The sequence below is a fragment of the Taudactylus pleione genome, unplaced genomic scaffold (assembly GCF_031769625.1).
Source record: "Taudactylus pleione unplaced genomic scaffold, aTauple2 ptg000678l, whole genome shotgun sequence".
Lineage (NCBI taxonomy): Eukaryota > Metazoa > Chordata > Amphibia > Anura > Myobatrachidae > Taudactylus > Taudactylus pleione.
The window spans coordinates 261456-276454 of record NW_028285080.1 but is presented as its reverse complement, the minus strand read 5'-3'; the positions used below and the strand labels follow the sequence as shown (position 1 = coordinate 276454).

Below are 14999 nucleotides of genomic sequence, written 5' to 3'. Positions count from 1 at the left end.
CATGTGCTGCTGGGTGGCGAACTGCTCATGTGTGCTGGTAGGGTTCTTGGGCAAGTCTGGGAATTTTTTCCTGTAGGACTCAGGAGTGATGAAATATTGCTGTAGGAGGGCCCTTATGACTTTGTCATAGTCACCACAGTCCTTGATGGCCACTCCTTGATAAGCTTGCAATGCTTCTCCATGCAGAGTGGGTACTATGTGTCTGACCCACTCCTGCTTAGGCACCTCATGGAGTCTGCAAGTCCTTCCAAATACTTGCAAATGTCCATCAATGTTCCCATCACTGTCTGCAAATTTGGCAAACCTTCTGTGCCCTGATCTGGGCACAGCAGCTGGCAAAGGTTCTCGGGGTACCATGGCCAGTGATGACCACTCACCAGGCCACATCTGGATGATGAGCATGCATTCCTGCTCCATTGCTCTTTTGCCCCATTCTGCTAGCCAATCCACTAGGGCAGCAGTGGCCAACCTGTGGCTCTTGAGCCACATGCGGCTTTTCCCTTGTCTTGATGTGGATCCCCTGACTGACACTGACTGCCTCCTCTGATAGGCATGCAGCTGTTCAGAGGAGGATCATCCTTTGTTGCAGCAGTCTGCCCCTCTCCGGAGGCATGTATGGGTGATGTGGTGACATCACGCCACAAACAGGAGGTGGAGCTCAACTTGGGACTGAACCTGCAGCCATGAGTAGGATGCATTCACAGACACCAGAGCCTACCTACCTGACACAGACAATCCACACCAAGGTAAGAGCTGTGAGGGTTTATTGCTTTTTCATTTTATTTGTGACATGTGGGGGGATAGGGTGGCCACAGGGAGTCACAGGGAGTATGGGGGAAAGTGACTGGACCAGAGTGACCTGGAGAGAGAAGGGGTTGGCTGGAGTGTCACATGAGGGTCTGCTGTTGTGACACACGAAGATCTGCTGTATTGACAATTGGCAAGCTGGAGTGACACATGAGGGGCTGCTGTATTGACAAATTGGGAGCTGGAGTGACACATGAGGGCCTGCTGTATTGACAAATGGGGAGCTGGAGTGACACATGAGGGGCTGTTGTATTGACAAATGGGGAGCTGGAGTGACACATGAGGGGCTGCTGAAGTGATACATGGGGGATTGCTGAAGTGACACATGAGGGGCTGCTGGAGTGACACATGAGGGGGACTCATGGAGGGCTGGAGTGACACATGGAGGGGCTGGATTGACAAGTGGGGATGGGTAAATTGTATTGTGAATTGTGTAATTTTTTTTCTTTTTCATTGTATTTTATATGGATGTGTTTTTTTCTCTGTATTTTATGTGGATCTAGCTTGTTTCAGTGTATTTTATGCGGATCTGTTTTTTTCAATGTTTTTTATATTGTTCTGGCTTTTTCTTTCCCTTTAATAGTTACCTCCACAGTGATTGTGTGCATGCGCTTTTACATGCTCCTACAAAAATCATACCAGTGCTGGCACAAGACCACAACCATTTTTGCATGTGCGCCTTTGATGTGCATATGATCTCGGCTCTTTGACATACCTAGAGATATTTTTGGGCTCTTTGACTCTAACTGGTTGGCCACCCCTGCATTAGGGTATCTGCTCCACCCCTCCTGGGACGTTGGGATTCCTGCCATGCTGGGGTGTGTTGGGAAACATAACTGCTATGAGAGGGGTCAGGGCTTGGGATTCTCCTGAAGTTTTGCCACCATCATTACTTCCCATCACTGACTGGTTTCGACTCCTCCCAGCTCCTGAGCACCTCCATGATGTTGCTTTTGGTTGCTCTGTACAATATCTCAATGCCCTTTATTTGGATCACCATTTTTTAAAGATCATCCTTGGACATTTTGCTGTAGTTAGCCATGTTCTCCTGAACTGCAGTTACTTCTCTCCTAAGTAACTTGGCTTCTCCAATCAAGTGACCAAAAAGCCGCCTGGGCTTATCCCACTGTTATGCCACCAATATCTGTATTAGGGATTCCCTCTTACTGTCAGTAAACACCTGTTACTGACTCTGCCCACTGTGCTGTGGATTGTTAACATGCTGCCACCACCAAACTCCTACCATCAGCGATTGGAACTGCTTCTTACGTACACCCAGGCTCCTACCATGGGCACCTGGAATCGCTTGCTGCTGTGTATGTGTAGACAAGCTGTAGCCATACCTCCTGATTGGTGTTGGCTACTACTCCCTGATTCCTTTGCAATGGACCAGGCCTTGCATGGTAGCTGGCAGAAGGCTTGAGCATGGAGACACTGGGCTCAATTCAGTACAGCCAGAGAACACAAGAGTGTTTGATGCATTTTTGTTGCTGCAGGATATATATATGCAGTCATCTTAAAGGCAAAATGTTTATTGCAAAATAGTCTTCAAAAAGACTCTTCCCCTTGGGGATATAACAGCATACAGATGTTACAACAGTTCATCCCTTCTTGATGTCACAAACCAGGCTTGCAGGCCTTGTATGTATAGTCAAAACACAGCATTATGAAATCCTCCCACAGTTGATCTTGTATACCAATCAGATGATCTATCTCAAATGTAATTACAACTCACATCCTATAGGAACTGGTCATTTACTTTCATCCTTTGATACATTTATCACACAAAATATCTATGTAGGTTAAACAGCAATAGTATTAGCAATCGTCTTCCTCCAATGTGCAGGATATCATGGAAAACAAATAGGTTTTTCCCCAAAAGGACAGACACACAAGAGATAATCTCAGGACCATTTCAAAGGAAGTACTGTAAAAAGAAGTTTTGGTCATTTGACACTCTTCACACCTTCCCGCAGAAAACATCAAAATCCAGGCCTAGCCTGGAGTGCACTGACCACAAAATCTTGTTTCATTCATCAAAACCTCCTGCTAGGAAATGACAATTAGCATCCAATTTCCTGCAGTCACAGAAGTTGGTCAGTCCTTATACAGTCATATACAAAAAGCACATTTAAACATCTTAAATTTAAATACATTTAAACATGTCATAAACTATTAAATATACTCTGCTTTATACCCCAATGCATTACTGATCAGCTGCAGTGCTTCACAGCAATATATATATTTTAATACAGTTTATTTTATATATAAAAATATATATATATATATATATATATATACATATATATATTTATAATTTTATATACACATATATGTATATGTATATATGTGTGTGTGTGGGTGTATTACTGTTTGGCACTAGTCCCATCTCTCAGCACTGGAACTTGCCATGTCCCAGCATCATGCAGGGGCCAGCATAGCCGGGGTCTAATTACTCCTGGCTGCAGTCCTGCTCTTTGACAATGGCTATTACAATAAATTGGTAACATTTGACCATGTAATTCTAGTATGTGTCATCTACCATTCTTAGGAATTCCATCTTATATCAGGATTTTTATTGCAACTGGGTTGATAAGGTGTATAGGATATAGATGTCTCTGCAGTGGGATTATAAAATTACAATGAGAATACTTGTAAAAAAATTAGACAATATGAAGAATTGGGTCTTCCCATTTAAAAATGAGGAAGCTCAAGCAAGGGAAAAACCTTTCATGAAATTAAGAAATAATCCCATTTTCAGAGAATCAGTGGAATATTTGAGGTATGTTCTAAAAAATGACAAAGAACATTTGGAAACAAATGACAGTAATAAAATAACTAATTCAAGCGCTTGTTCATAAGTGAAGTGACACACATAACTTGTAGGGTTCAGTAGATATGTATGTATTAAGGGTAATAAAAGTACTTGGGAAGTCACAGTGCTCTCACTCTCTTGTACCGATGAGGAGGGTTTTAAAAAATATGGCATCTTGCTGTGGATGATGAGTGAGACTCATCCTCCACAGTTTTAAACAGCTTAAGGTAAGAAATAGTGGCTTAATAACCTTTCAAGCATAGATACTATAGTTTAACCTATTGTGGATTGTTTAACAATGGTTTGTTTATGGAGACAAAGGGCCTGATTCAGAGTTGGGAATAGAGAGAGATATCTCTCTCAACTGATCATCTTGGAGAAACCATGTTGCACTGCAGGTGGGGCAGATTTAAAATGTGCTGAGAGATTTAGATTTGGGAGGGAGGTGTCCAAACTGACATCTAAAGTGCCGTGTAATAATAAAGCTGTGCAGTATTTGAGAGCTACATACAACAGCAGTCAGTATTTACCCTACATGCAAAAAAAACAACAATGTATTTATATCCCTTGCATTGCAACATGGTTTTCCCAGATACACAGTTAAGTGCTATCTCTTTCTCTATTCCCAACTCTGAATCAGGCCCAAAGTGTAGATTGTATGTGTAAGAATATTGTCTATTTGTTACATGTTTACTCCTGTAATGGGTATGGCTAGCAGTGGGAATGTAGAGATAATCAAAATCTCATAATTAACAATATCAATATAAATGGTGTTCTTGCTCTTAACTAATGTCTGTTGGGGTTAATTGTGTAGGTATCTAATAAATGACAGTAATAAAATAACTAATTCAACCCATTGTTCTTAAGTGAAGTGACACACATGTCCTGTGGGTGTTGCGCTCTGGTCTGACAAATTACCCTTCTTCCAGTTGATGATGGCCTTTTTGTAGTGAACCCCTTTAGCCTTCAGTTCTGATCCTTCTGCCTCTGTTGGAGTGTTTGCCTGGTTACACACTAACTATATGGTCCTGGTTATCCACCAGATACGGACTAGCCTTGATTCAAACATTCGGACCTTAAACCAGCTTCCAAATTCTACCCTCAACACCTTAGGAGTCCATTCACTGACACATCTGAAGCATTAGTCACTAAAGATTATTAGCGGGCACCGCACACATGTGTCTTGTCAGCACTCACTGCTGTGGAGCTTGGGTGCCAACCGCTCTGGTCTCAGTATATTTTCCCCCACTACAGAGTATCCATCTGATATGTATATCCACTTGCACTAGAGAAGCTGAAAAAAGTGGGTGCCTCACAATGGATGCAGTGTATCACCAAAACACACTGCACCAACATATATCACCCAGCTTTGTTGGCACTCCAGTAAATAAGTATAAATGTGCTCCAGTGCACAGAAAATGATATCAATATACCAGAAAAAATAACCGGCACTCGAAGACTTAAACAAGTATAAATTGTTTACCAAACAGGCAACATTTTGGGGTGCAATCCCCTTTGTCAAGCCAAAACAGACAATAAAAAATGCATACACAACTTACCCCCTATAAAGTGACATGCAGGTCCCGACCATGCCTCCATCTTCACGGAACTCCCAGCTGAAAGTCATCCATTGAGTCATATCCGGCATGTGCACTCCAGCTTCTCCAGGCAACCGCCCACCTGCACTCCACTGAGAGAACCCTGCAGTGCAGGCGCAGATGTTCTGGGTGCAGTAGCAGCACCAGCTTCCATGCTCAATGCTGAACCTCACGGCCAATGTCCGCTGTTGGGCATCTGGGGGGAACACACATAAATCTATCACCAACATCCCCATGAAAAAAATAAAATCAAAATGAAATGGTGTCACGATCCGGTGCAAATGTTCCTCTGTGGAGGACGGTAAGCCGGGGAGTTCGGGTGACCTAGGAAGTCACTGTACTAGGTCTCCTAGTTGTGGTCGAACACAGGTTTGGCTAGACCTGCCCAGAGGCACGGAGTCTAACTCACTTGGTGGTTTTCTCCAGTGACCCCTCCAATTGGGATTTGGTTTTCCACTGCACCAAGTGAGCAGGTCACTGCGCCCTCTGCACAGGTACCTGGGAATGGCAAAAGACCAGAAACTATATTTCATGAAGCAAATGCTAGAGCACAGGAGGTAAACTGGATGCTTAGATATTGGAACACTGTTAGGGATCCTAATCACAGGCTAGCATAGGAATACTGGAAAGTGTACTGAGAATCACTGAGAAATCCAAGTGCTGATTGCACAGAAAAACAGAGGCATATATTGGGAAATGCTAGATATGTTTGGAGCTGATTTGCAGAGACAAGACACAGAGCAAATAACACAAACATATACTGGAAAGCTATAAATGTAGGCGTTGACTGCACAGACAAGACACAGAGAGAAGTGGACACAGGCACATGTAGTAATCCCAGTCGCAGGCTAGTATGGAAACACAGAAAAATGTATAGGAACTGCAACAGATTCTGGAGCTGATAAACACAGTGAAACACAGAGGGAAGACAGGAATAAACTGGGGAAGCTAGTAATGCTGGAACTGGACAAAGGCAATTACTAGGAGAGTGCTGGGAGGTCCAGCTGTGAGCTAATTAGTACTAGCAGGTAATCTGACACCTGAGTGACACAGGGTAATAGCCACAGGAAAGCTGCAATAGAATTAGCAGCACATATACAAAGCCACACAGCAAAGAGACATGAAACACTGAAGTACTGTGAGAAAGCTAAAGTCTCAGACTAAGGGTTAGCATGGAAGCTAATACAGGAAACTGGAAAACTGTGAGCAGGCTGAAGTAACACGCTGAAGGAATTAGCACAGAGCAACAGTGGGAGTATCACAGGCACTGGAATAACGAAGTTGAATAGCAGTTACTTGTTCCTGGAGTCAGACTTAAATACCCCTGGGTGGCTGATCATTGGATCAGAGGATCAGCTGAGTGACCACAGGACTATCATTGGGAGAGACTAGTCAGGTGATATGAGCCAACATGGCTGCGACCATGCCCGGCACCCCGGAAACCAGGACTCACGCATGGAAGCCCTAGCGGACCCCAGGGAGAATACTCAGTCATTACTCACCTCCACTCCCAGTGTCTGGACACCTAAGCCCAAAGACATCAGCGCAGAGGTGAGTAGTGGCCGATCCCAGGCCGCATTCTGACAACTGGTACTGAAAAGAATATGTGAAGAAAATATATATGAAAAAAATATATAACTGATGGAAAAAAACTATATAATGATTAGAAAAATGCAACATGCTAAGGAATATTAAACTATAGAAAAAAGGCCAAAAGGCCAAAAAGGCAAAAATGGTAACAGGTGCCCATACATCGGACCTACTGAGTCCTATCAGAAAATATATATACTGGTAAACACTTAAGATAATGAGTTCCAGTTAATCTTGTTGTTTAGACCTCTAGGATGAATTGTGTTCAATTTAAAAATCCATTGGGTTTCTTTGTTCAGAAGAATCTTGGCTCTATCACCACCTCTTCTAAGTTCAGGCACATGATCGATTATTACATATTTCAATGATGCCAGATTATGGTTAGTGGCTTTGAAGTGTTATGCTACCGGTTGTTCACAGTCCTTACCGGCAAGTGCTAGTTTTATAAAGAGGTGGTGATAGAGGTGGTGATCATGCTCCTGGTCAGCATGCTGGATGGTTGTATTGTGGTGACTTGTCTTGAGAAAGACCCTTATGAGTTTGAAATGTCGACTGATATGGTGATATTGAACTTTCTATATTAAAATGTGTTTGATTATGTGCCTAAACTGCGGTGAGTGCCGTCTGTGGCTGCAAAAAGCCTTTACTTGGATATTTAAATGGTACACCTCTGGTTTTCTCCCTTGTGGAACACCCTGTGGACTATGCATTACTGTATTTGAGTGCAGTATAATATCTATCTTCATTAATATATATATTATATGTAAATGTAGTGGAATAATTTAATTTCCCATGTGGCACATTTATGTAAATTATTAAATCAGTGTGGATAATTTACATAGCCACAGTCCTTCAACATTCAAAATGAGAGTGCTTTCACCACAGATATTTATATATATGATTTCTGACATTTGGTAAAAACCCCTAGTGGCTCCTAAATACTTCAAGTAAACCCTCATATTACGGAAAAAAAAACTTGTTTACTGCCAAAATGATTTGACTATCAATTAAATTCTGCCAAGCATAGAAATAATCTGGAAATACATCACAATTAAAATCATGTTCAAAAGTAGTTTTTTTTTGTTTTATTATTGCTTACTGCTACCTCAAAATATGTTATGTCAACAGTTGCCAATGTATATCTGGAAGAGTTTTTCTAGTAAATGTGCAACTGTTTTGTATCATTTCACTATAATTATCTGGCAATTTGTTGCTAGAATTGTTTTTATACATGTACAAAAAAGTATTGAAAATAAAATTATTATGTATTAATTGGAAATTAAATATTTGAGTAAACAGCAATAATAAAATATGTATGTGTTAAAATGTTATTTAGAGTTTGCATAGTTGGAATAAATACAAATAAAAATGACTACTGAAACTAATGCAGCCTGTTCAAAAATGGATGCATTAGTCATGTTTGTTGTTTGCTATGCATCCTGTCTAGAATAGTTTTAAAAAGAAATGTAAATTTTTAATGCATACAGTAAGTGTTATTTATATACAGATTTGTCCTCATACACCTAGGGGTGTATTTACTAAAGGTCCATTTTAATTTGAATTAATTTAAAATTGGTCAAAATCAATTAACATTGATGTTGTGTTACTGGGGCTAAATCACACAATAACTAGCAGACAATTTTTTTTAAGTATTAGTAAATGTGTGAGCCCAGAAACACAACATCGATATTTCTTAATTAAAATAGATCTTTACTAAATTTACCCCCAAGTGTCTTTGCACCATTTGGCATTAGACGTCGGCCGCAACTGAGATGCTATTAGACAAGTAGTGTACTGACTTTTTCTTTAAATTTTGCATCCTAGTCATATTGCAGATTCAGCGAAAATTCACTCACAGTGAACCAGAGATGCTAGGCTGCCACTTTACGTGCACAGAAATTGGTATAGCACATGTACAAAGTTAAAGATGAAGCACAATGGAAATTGGCAAGATAAAAAGCCAGTATCAGAACCATTTTTAGACAGATTTACACTCAGTCACACTGATGTTCAAGTAGCGCAAGTCCCAGTGATCAGTGTATGATAGCAATATAGTTTTGTCATATCTAATTGTTTTATTTATGGTTATAAGATACCTCATTTTGAGCGAAGAAGATGCTTGGCATTGCTGAGTTGCACGGAATCTGACGTCCAGAGAGAGGCAATTTAATGAGTGCAACTGTGTATTAGGACATATCTGTATACTGGTATATTTTATTGATTATAAGATATTAAACATGTCTTTTTTTGCAAGGCTCTGGGGCATATGCAGACAATTTTAGTGGTGCTGTATCCACAACTGGGCATGGAGAATCCATTATGAAAGTTACACTTGCAAGACTTGTACTGTTTAATATGCAACAAGGTAAGGTTAATAATTCTTTATTTCTATAAGGTCAGCATATGAAATATTTATATATATGCATATGTTTAGGTGTATACACATACATACACTTATATGTAACATTTTGGGCACTCCTACCAGGTATGTTCCAGTGAATCTGTAAGTCACCTTTGCAGGCTCTAAAAATAAACATGAGATAAACATGACATACTGTATTTATGCACATTTTGATGCACAATTATTACATATATACTAGTTTTGAAATATTCAAAAACAATTAAATAAAACTTTGACTTTGGCATGAGCAACAGTTTAGGTACCAGATGAGTAATAATACTTTTTGAGGCCTCAAAACTTAATTGACTTTTAATGCCTACCAGTGTAGGAATTAATATTACACCTACTCAGACACTTCTAACTGTAGGAAATTATGTGTGTGCAGGTGTTGATATTGCAAATTTATATAGGCACACACCAGCAAATGACTCAAACTTTGAACAGCCCAGTTACTTAACCAGTGGCGTTATTTTATTGAAAGATAACCAGCACAGCCTTACTCACTGTTACATGTACACTAGTAATGAAGCAAAGCTTGAGTGGAATGGGATGCAATATAGCTCACCAGCCAGTGAGTGTATGCTGATTGCAGGCAATGGTGCAGATTGCTAGAACAGCTTTCTATCAAGTAATAAGCAGATCTCTCACATGGCGCTTAGCAGAAAACATCTATCTTCCCCTGTTTCACTCTCACACATTACTAACATAGCTGCAGTCATATGTGCAGGAACACATCATGTTAGAGGACAGACCTCCCTGCATACTTTGGGTCCTAGTGCCCAGCATGTTTGCAGACTAACTGCTTTATTCAGAGCAAGAGGTGCTACTATACTAAGCACTAAATATACTAATTGTCAAAACAATTATGATAAACTCTACAATTAACATGGAGTATAAATTAGGTTCTTAGAATTGGCCATAAATACTTGGTAATCCATTACGTCAAGGTGAGCCCCATCAGATGGGTCCCTATTATCACTAATACTATAATATTATGTGAATTTATGAAGGGATAATTATAATAGTTCTTACAATTCTAATATGTGCTAAGAACCTCATTTACACTCATTGTAGAGTTTATCATGATATTAGTGCTAAGATTATGCACCTGCATTTTCTTTTTCTGCATGGCACTACATGTCTCAGCATGGTAGCACCTTTTACTATGTGTAATATCCCTAAGAATCTAATTTATTCATATTAACTTAATTTTCTACGGATTGATTTGTCCACTTTTTTACATGTAGAATGATATTGTAATTGCTGACTACTGACATACCAAACTACAGATTCTAAAGCTATATTTCACAGAAATGTGTATTATATTTTGTAGACAATATAAATGGACCAGTATGTGTATATACTTCATACCTTTATGTTTAATATATCGATTACACTTCTGGCTAAACAAAATTTAATGCTGGAAAGGTAAACATGACAAATAAATCTCACATTTAATGGTACTATTACCAAAATATTCAGAGCTATGAAACGAATCATAGCTTATCAGTGGCTGCAGTGAAATATAAACAAAATCACATTTTGCAGTGTATATTGTCACTATTTAATTTTTGACGCACATTGGTTTCCAATATACAATTAGAAAAGAACATGAAGATAAAATGTACAGATCAATCATCATGAATTCCTTACATGGTGAATCCAGACAGATATACTACTACTGAAAACTGTCCATTATGTATTAATCAATGTATGTTGCATTTTAACTACACACATATTTCCATATTGCCTTAAATCAGTGGTTCCCAAACAAAGTTCACTAGGCATCCTAACAGTGCAGGTTTTAGAGATATCCATGGTTGAGCACACATGGTTAGTTAAATCAAATTGACAGAGGCACTAATTACAGTAAGTCACCTGTGGTCAACCATGCATATCCTTAAAACCTGTACTGAAAAGTAAAACATTCAAGGTAGATCATAATTATATTTTCACAGTTTTAAATTACAGTTTGTTCTGTAACTTTTTTTATCGGCATGCCATATAACTTTTAGTGCAGATTTGTATATACAGTCTATATTTTACTGAGTTTGCATGTCATATTCAATTTTTAATTGAGCATGTACAAATAAAATAAATACAATACAAAACATGAAACTATTTTATAAATAGTAATAAAACATTTTGCACAACAATAGCAATGTAAAAGCAGGTTATTAGTAACACCAATATAATGTAGCAAGCCAAAGAAAGTGGACAATAAAACAGCTAATGCTAAAAGTACATTCTGCATCTTTGTTATTTTGGGCCTATTCATCAAGACATAATTATCACTAGTGACAATTATGTTTTGAACTCGCTGCAAGTTCCATTAGGAGAGATTCATCATGCCTCACTAATATAAGTATCACTTCCGAAAAACTGCTCTTTTTGCGGAGTCAGCTTTTCGGAATTGTGATACTTTTCTCCTTTATCTATTGCCTCCATGCTCCCAGCCATCAGCTTCTGCCTGACTACATGCTCCTAGCTGGCAGCCCCTGCTCCATGTCTCACCTCTACCTGGCCCGCAGCCAATGTTCCATTTTTCCCCTCTTCCAGACCACACCCGCACGCCGGTGTCTATCCCAGGCCAATCGCTCTCTTGCCTCACTTTCCCCAACCAGAGCTGGTCCCTCATCGTGTAAACAGCAGCCTGTGAAGATTATTGGGGGCTGAACGCCATCTCAGGGTGGCATTCAGTAACACCATCAAGTTCCAAAAAAAAATGCATTACTTATTTTTTACCTTTTGCCATTGGTGTATCTATAATGGGTCCAAGAGAGTGCATTGCACACCCTGCACCCACTCCAACTATCTTATCTTGCTTGAACCAGCTACATTTTTCCCTCAATATCTTCGAAAATATGCAAACACCAGAAATATGGCACTGATGCCTGCCATATTTCAGAAGAAAATGCCAGAAATATGCCCTGACACAGAAGACGTTGGCACGGGACAAAAGTCATGCCAGCTTTTATTGTTTAATTTAGAGCCTAGGCAGCTCTAAACTAAACATTTTCAAGACAATTTAAAATTTCTCATTTTTCAAAACTGCTATTTACCTCGTTACTGATTTGTCTGAGAAATGTTGTACTTTTTGCCATGTGGAATTTGCCCATAAATGTTCCTAGTATTACACCATCTACAATACACATCAAAATGAGTTGAACTTTATCGTCTTCAGTCTATTCATTCTCCAAAACATATAAATATAGCACAGAATTGAATTCCACAGACTGCCTTTACAAAATGCCCCTTTCATCTGTGAGACTTGGTTTGTGTAAAATTTAACATATCTCATTTCTAGTCTGATCTTTAAAAGACAAGCAAAGTATAAAGATAGCAATGTTTTAATGTGATGCATACCAAGAGACATTACAAATTTATAAATGACGTGTATTTATTTAATAGCTTATTCTTCTGTGCATTTTTGTAATCACTGATATGAGGAGTTTTTCGCACACAATTAAAAGCAAGTAGATTTTCTTTGTAATTGTTATAACTGTTATATTCTATTAAGTATAGCTAATGAGGTATGTATTATGTATTTATCTTCAGTATCAGAATGGATTAGATTTGCCAAGTGCACTGTTTAAAAAAAAAAATATATATATATATATATATATATATTATTGTGTCAATTAAACTAATGTATAAAACTTGTGTTTAAATCAGGTGAGACACCACAGAGTGCTGCAGACCACGCTCTAGACTACATGAAGAACAGAGTACATGGCAGAGGTGGATTAATAGTTGTTAGCAAATCTGGTGAATGGGCAGCAAGATTTTCCACAAAAAGAATGGCATGGGCCAGCATTGATAAAGATTTATTAACCTATGGCCTCAATCCTGGAGAATCTTTCCAAGAAACTTTAGACCTATAGGGATAATTTTATGTGATGTTATACATACATAGAAGTTGTATAGAACTGAAATATGGCAAATTGCTTAACAATAAATTCTTTAATGTTGCTGCTGGTCAGGAGAAGAAGTCTGATGGAATCAGTATGCGGAAAGAAGTTTGTAAGAAGGGTAGTAAAAGAATAAAATCACCTAAATAACAAATTAGAAAATAACTTGCATGTCATACCAATTTGTTGTCTGCTACACTTAGTATTATGAAATGATGCTGAATGGCAACATATAATTAGCATGTGTTGAAATTAGGGGTGAGCGGGTTCGGTTTTACTCAGTTTTACTCGGTTCTTATCGCTACTTTACCGCAAATTTGGCTCGATTTTATTCGCTATCCAAAACACATGTTCGGCGACAGCCAATAAAAAGATCCGGGTAAAACCGAGTAAAACCGAACCCGCTCACCCCTAGTTGAAATGTATAAATAATTACATAAAATAGAAAATCATTAACCCTAAGTAATTATGGACATAACAACATTGAAGAAATTGGCAACATTTAGTACAACCACTTTGTTTAGTTGTTTATTAATAAATGTACATTTGTTACAGGATAATTTCACTAGTGTCGAAAACACCTTTTAGTCAATCTTCATCTCCTCAGTTTGGAGGCAACATGAACAGATCACAAGAATGCTCACATAATTAATATGCTAAATTTGTTTTAGGTTATGACTGACTATTTGTATGAAGACAGAGCTGTATCTGGCATGGGCAACATACTGATAAGAGTAGAGGAATGGAGGCATGCATGAAGTAAGAGATAGAGTTTTCTTGCTTTGAATATAATTAATTTGTAAATTACATGGACTGATGGCTCTGAAATGCTTCAAGCTGCAACCTAAGACCCATACCTACTAAAAATATTTAAAACTAAGTGTGCTAAACTGTACATTATTGCTTTGAATATTTTTTATTTTAGTAGCATATGTTTCTACATTTCAAATTGAAAATTAAAGTACAAATCTCTAGAGGTGATGATTTAAAAAGCTTTCACTCCATAGAGATATACTCTTATCTATTCTAAGAAGCCCATTCATTACATAGAATAAGACTATTCTGCAGAAATATAAGTCACAAAATAACAAGAATTGTAAAAGGAAGAAAAAGTAGCCTTACATTGTGTTATGTAATATACTTGTCAGTAGAGATGAGTGGTTCAGTTTTGCTGAAAACTGAACACACCCCAACTTTGGGGTTATGAGTCGAACAGAGTACTGGCTCTGATCTTCCCGCAAGTAGGATATCAGATCTAAAAAACAGATCTTGTGTTTTTGATTTCATATTTGTCCCTCCCTCATACATTCAGGTGCCATAATTGGTCACAATTCACTCAAATTGACTGAAAATTAATGTTATTGATGCTAATAATACTATAGGAACAAACACAGGTCCAAGTTACATGATTTTAGCTGTTTTTATCATTTTTTTTAAAAAAGATTCAAAACCAAACCGAACTAAAACACTTGAGGGTGGTTTTACCAAAACCAAAACACGAGGGTCCGCACATATCTCTGCAAGTCAGTAGACTACACAGTAGACTACACAAGTGCTACAAGTATGCAAGTAGCTAAGGCCATGCAGGATACCACTAATCTGGTGCAAGTGCAACTGAGCCTATTGATGCACACTAATGGGGTGCAGCATGCTCCTCAGAATATGATGCCAGCAGATATTGTCAAGGCTTATCTGCTGGCATTTATAATAACTGCAAAATGCATTAAATGGCCATTGGAGATTTGAAGTCGATAGAACTTTATATGTGTGGTGAAGCTAAGAAAGAATGTATAGATTTGGATGAAATATAAGCATTAGACTATCAACACGTAAAGCAGGAGATCGTGGCTCACATTGGAGGCTGTGACAGCACAAAA

General features: G+C 38.5%; 1 protein-coding gene across 1 annotated transcript in view; it reads left to right on the top strand.

Moving 5' to 3' along the window:
• The window catches only part of LOC148478111 (isoaspartyl peptidase/L-asparaginase-like), a 64231-nt gene extending 51136 nt beyond the window's left edge, over positions 1-13095 (top strand). Inside the window, exons 5-6 of the mRNA XM_088455919.1 lie at positions 9065-9175; positions 12887-13095. Of these exons, the coding sequence (XP_088312045.1) occupies positions 9065-9175; positions 12887-13095 (320 nt within the window). The remainder of the gene's footprint in view (positions 1-9064; positions 9176-12886) is intronic.
• The last annotated feature ends 1904 nt before the right edge of the window (positions 13096-14999 follow it).